Consider the following 5,055-nt stretch of genomic DNA (forward strand, 5'->3'; position numbering starts at 1 on the left):
AGAGGAGTAAGACTAGGGGACCAAGAGGAGGGAGAACAGATACAAATGGCTGGCTACGCAGATGACACGGCGATTTACATCGAGAACGCAGCAATGCAGGACACGGCGCTGAAGACAGCCAAACGATTCTCGGAAGTGTCGGGGCTACTGCTAAACGCCGGGAAATCGCTATCCATACGACTGGGGGACGCAGGCACGGAAGAGCTAAAACAAAGAGGGAAGGGGGCCCAACCACTTCAAGAAGCCACCGAAACAAGATACCTGGGGCACATCACAGGATCCACGGACAGGACGAAAAGTGCATGGGCCAAGGCGTTTGCAACACTAACAACCAGACTAGCGCTTGCAGTCGAAAAGACGAACACAGTGCAGGAGAGAGCGACAATCGCGTCGGCAATCATAGTTTCAAAATTACTGTACGTGGCAAGGCACGCTTGGCCGGACGGTGACCTGGTCAAGGAAGCGGATTGGAGAATGAGGAGCTTTGTCTGGCAATCGTCATTCTCCACACCGGATCATGCCCCGAGGGGCTGGATACCGGGCGTGGTCGCGGAATTAAGACCCAAGGAAGGAGGGCTGGGAGTGCCAAACATCAGAACAGAGTTGATGGCACTGGCCGCATCGACAGTGGGGACATGGGCCACCGCTACGACCAAGAGCAAGCAGAGGGCAGGCAAGTTGCTACAGCAACAGGCAGGAGTCAACATCGGACACATTATACCATATGCGAACAGCGCTGAGCCAAAGCTACACGGAGACATCTGGACCATTAGCAAGCCGATAGTCGAGACAGGATTCGCACCTGAGATGCCGCAAGGAACCAGTGAAGACAGGACGGCGGACATAAGGCGGGAGATGAGGCTGAAAAACGGCATGAAGACGACCTGGAGTAAGATGGGGTTGGTGTGTGAATTTGGAGCACAAATACTGGGGCGAATGACACAAGCGAGAAGGCGGAGAGAATAGAAATGCGGCGGACTGATACATCAAACAGGGCCAGACCTGCCGTACAAGAGGCTGGTGCCGCGGGACGCAACTGGGGCAGTACGGAAGTGGTCGACATACAAGAGGTAACAGAAGGACGAGGAGTGCAACTGGTTGGAGACCTGATGGAAGTCAAGTACGAGAGCAAAGGCAGGGTGATAGTGCAACCGCACTCCACGGAGATGCCGATGGAAAGCAGGCAAGCGCACCTCTTCAGAGAGTTAGGGCTATCAGTATTGGCTCAATTCCCGGAGCTAGTGTCCAAACCAGGAGACGCGACCAATTTAAGAGTCTCGCATGGACTAACGGACCCACACCATAGCTTCTGGGTCGAGAGCTCTGACAAGCGAACGACTGTCAGGCACGGCTGGGCGTTCACGGAGAAGGAGGTGAGCATGGGGGACGGCCCGGCGGAGGAGAGTGCTAATATAGCAGAGCTACTGAAAACGACGCCCAAGGCGGTCTGGGTAACGCCGCATCCAGACCGGACACACATGCAGCTGCTATGGGCGGGGAAGCGAAGATGGACTAGGTCGCGTCAAGCATACAAGGACGTAATAAGGAGGAAGCGACGCAGCGCCGCGGCAAAAGAGCAAGAACGCATGAGGATCAAAAGGGGGCAATCAAACACAGCCATCAGCAGGGCAATGGAGCAATTTTCGTGGAAGAGCGTGCAGCGGATGCACGGGGTAACAGCGTACCAGAAGCAAAACATTGTGAGGATGAAAATGGGGAGATTGAGGGTTTGGAGAGGAAAGGAGATGAAGTACAAATGCGCAGGGACGAGATGCACCAACTGCACGGAGAGCGGGCAAGATCACTTGCTGTGGAATTGCCCGGACGCCAAGGCCTTTTGGACTGTCTGGGTGAAAGCATGGGGGATGCCCGGGATAGGAAGCGAATGGGGAAGTAACTCAGCGCTGAAACGAGATATATGCTCCTTGACAATAAGCAAGCTCCCACAGTGGCTGATAGACTGGGGAGACGGGCAGCAAGTGGACAGATGGGAAGCAATACAGGAAGCAGCAGCAGCAACGTGGACAATGGGATGTGCAGCAACAATCACGGCAATCTGGAGGTGGAAGGTAGCGGAAGTGCACCCGGACGGCATCGACAGCGGACAGCTGGAAGATGCAGTCAACAGATTGAAAGCGTCGTTGCAGGACACGATACTGAGATACACATTGGGACTGCTCCCGCTAACACCAAGATCACACGAGACAATAATTGTGGCAAAGCGGATACGCGCAACATGGGCAGCTGCCACTAGGCAGGCAGATGCAGAAGATGGAGGAGGTAGCGTGACACGGGTGGGCTTCTTCGATGGAGGCTCACGGGGAAATCCCGGACCCGGAGGAAGTTTCAGCGGGATAGTAGAATGGACCGGGGAGAGTGAGCGGCCAAAGATACTGTGGGCCGCGGCAACGAGCCTGAGCAACAAACGAACCACCAACAATGTGGCTGAATTTGTGGGACTGCAGAGGCTACTCGCGGAAGCAGCGGCTAGGAGGTGGAGAGGGATGCAGGTCGTGGGCGACAGCGCCATGATCCTGGGACTCATGCGTCGGCGAAAGGCACCAAAAGCGAGGAAGTTGCAGCACTGGTTCAGACTAGCGAGGAAGCTGGCGGATCAGGGGCAGGTCCAAGTGTGGCAGCACCACTACCGCCAGCACAACAAGACAGCAGACGGGTTGGCAAACTTCGCCATGGACACCGGCAAGAGCGTGATGTTCACGGCGGAAGCGGAGGGGATGGAGCACGAACTGAGAGCATTGGCGGAGATGTGGATACAAGGGGACGTCAACCAATGGAGGAAAGGAGTGAGCAGCGAACGTGATCCAGGCACCAGATAGCAAGCCCGGAAGACAAGAGGAAGAAGTAGCACAGAAGGAGAGGAGCAAGGAACACTCGACGGTGCAACACAAGCTAGTCGGGAATGGTTATTAGAGTTCAGGCAGCAAGCTGGTAACACAATACACCTCACCAAACAGTACTAAAAAAAGTGGAATTACTGCGACGCGAGATGGAGACGCGCAAGGCTTTCACACAGACGGAGTTGTGTTCCAGCGTGTGAATATTCGAGCCGAGATTATCCAGCGTATGATCCTCACGGGTGCGAGCGTCGAGACGATCTCGGAATGCTCTATTGATAAAGTGTCCACATGGACAGTTTAGACTTCAACATGCTAAATAAAAATTCCCCATAGACAGTTTAGACTCTAGCTCTTAGGCACATCAGATTACTTATGCTTGATTGGCTAGTACATTTCATTTAAAATTCGAATCGACCAATCAAACACAATTAAGAGAATGCACGTGAAGCGGTCGATGTCCAAGGCGGATCGTCGGCGTCTCGTGGCTGCGAGCGACAGCGCGAGCGACTCAGATGTAGAAGCCGCAGAAGAGCTCTCTGAGGACGACAAACCGCTGAGCTCCATCATTCAGACAAAGAAGCGCAAGACCAGAGTGCAGGGTCCACGGCAGCCTAAGAAAACCTCAAAAGAAACCGAAAGTGAGGCAAGCGAACTTTTATCTGAGGACAACGCTGCTGTCGACGAGGCGGAACTTCAACTTCTGGCGATTGAATCTCGACGTCTCGACTTCGAAGTGGCCAAGTGGAAACAGCAACAAGCGCTGCGGCATGAGACGCTTAAGCTCAAGAGTGAAGAGATTAACCTAAAAGAAGCAACCACCAAACAGAAGCAGCAGACGCAGATGATGGAGCTCCGAGCAAGACTCATTAAGGCGTTGGATGAGGCTGGAAAGGACCCCTCTGAGACCAAAAAATACCTCGCACTACTACTGTAGAAGAATGAGGTCAAATTGATAATGTAACCGAAAATTTTACGAAATACAATTGATTATTCAGCAACAGCATTGAAAATTGCTCACTAAACTTTTCATTTTGCCTCATCAAAGGGAAAATCTTTACATCTTCTTGTCCATGAAGTCTTCGTAGCTCTGACCGAACAGACGCTGCACGTCGCGCTCGATGTCGCCCTTGGACACCTTCCAGCCCGTCGCGAACAACTTCTCGTACATGTCCACCAACACCTCGCCGATCACGTCGCGCGAGTGGCTCCACTTGTAGATGAGCTGGTCCAGCACACGCGCGTCCGAGTGCTGACTCGTGAACGCCGTGCCCAGGATCTCGATGCGCATGCGCGTCAGCTCCTCGATGATCGACGGGTTGTTGCAGTACCACCAGCAGCCGTACAGATGCAAGTTGCGGAACTTGTTGGCCGTCACCGTCACCTCGTGCTGGTTCACACGCGACAGGAACGTGGCCAGGAACTTGACGCGCGGGAAGTTGTTGCACAGTTTGATCAGGATGTCCACGTTGCTGGGCTTCACGCCGTCTCCGGCCACACCGTAGCGAGCGTTGATTGGACGCACACTGTCGAACTTGAGTGCGATCGGCAACTTTTTCTCCTCGGCCAAAGGCAACAAAACCTGCAGCAACAACTCGGCACCATTCGGCAGAGCGTCAGCGGCAGATTTGGGTGCATTCTCATCCGGATACTCGAAGAAAATGGGTACACTCGACATGAAGTACTCGGGCTTCATGATGTCGATCCATTTCTCCAGTAAAGTGCGAACACCCGCCAGAGTGTGTGGCAGCTTGAACACGTCCAGGGTGGGGCCGATAGACGCCCAGTCGCCCAGAAGGACCTGGTCCACACGCAACGCCGAGCGGAAGTACTTGCGAGACCAGGCAGGCGGAGGCGTGTTTGTGGATGGGTCTCCCAGCCAGTGACGAGCCTCTTCGGGTTCGAACGGAATGTTGGTCATCACCGCGTACTTGAGCCCAGAGAGACGGAAGACCGTGTCCACGTACTCGTCGGCGTCCTGTTGCTTGAACCATTCCTGAATCGCAGCGAGGTCGCGCTTGGCCACGAGATGGTCCAGACCCAGCAAATGCAGCGTCGTCAGCACACCACGACAGGCCTCAGACACTGGCGAGCGGTCCACGAACAAATGCTGCCAGATGAGAGCCGCCTGTCTCTCCTTCGAGTACGAGTTGAACTCCTCCACTTGCATAGCTGCAGTCTGTAAGAACTCAGCCACCAG

At 54.4% G+C, this 5,055-nt stretch overlaps 2 protein-coding genes across 2 annotated transcripts; one reads left to right on the plus strand and one right to left on the minus strand.

The window, feature by feature from the left end:
- Positions 1–3,312: 3,312 nt before the first annotated feature.
- PITG_09040 (uncharacterized protein) lies at positions 3,313–3,629 on the plus strand (the record flags this gene model as incomplete). Its single annotated transcript, XM_002903015.1, has 2 exons — positions 3,313–3,496; positions 3,610–3,629. The coding sequence occupies 2 exons, from the start codon at positions 3,313–3,315 to the stop codon at positions 3,627–3,629; spliced, it is 204 nt and encodes a 67-aa protein (XP_002903061.1).
- Positions 3,630–3,912: 283 nt separating this feature from the next.
- PITG_09041 (uncharacterized protein) lies at positions 3,913–5,025 on the minus strand (the record flags this gene model as incomplete). The annotated part of the gene is made up of 1 exon (XM_002903016.1): positions 3,913–5,025. The coding sequence occupies one exon, from the start codon at positions 5,023–5,025 to the stop codon at positions 3,913–3,915; it is 1,113 nt and encodes a 370-aa protein (XP_002903062.1).
- Between the last annotated feature and the right edge of the window lie 30 nt (positions 5,026–5,055).

This window comes from Phytophthora infestans, genomic scaffold (genome assembly GCF_000142945.1).
Source record: "Phytophthora infestans T30-4 supercont1.16 genomic scaffold, whole genome shotgun sequence".
In the NCBI taxonomy this organism is placed as follows: Eukaryota; Oomycota; class Peronosporomycetes; order Peronosporales; family Peronosporaceae; genus Phytophthora; species Phytophthora infestans.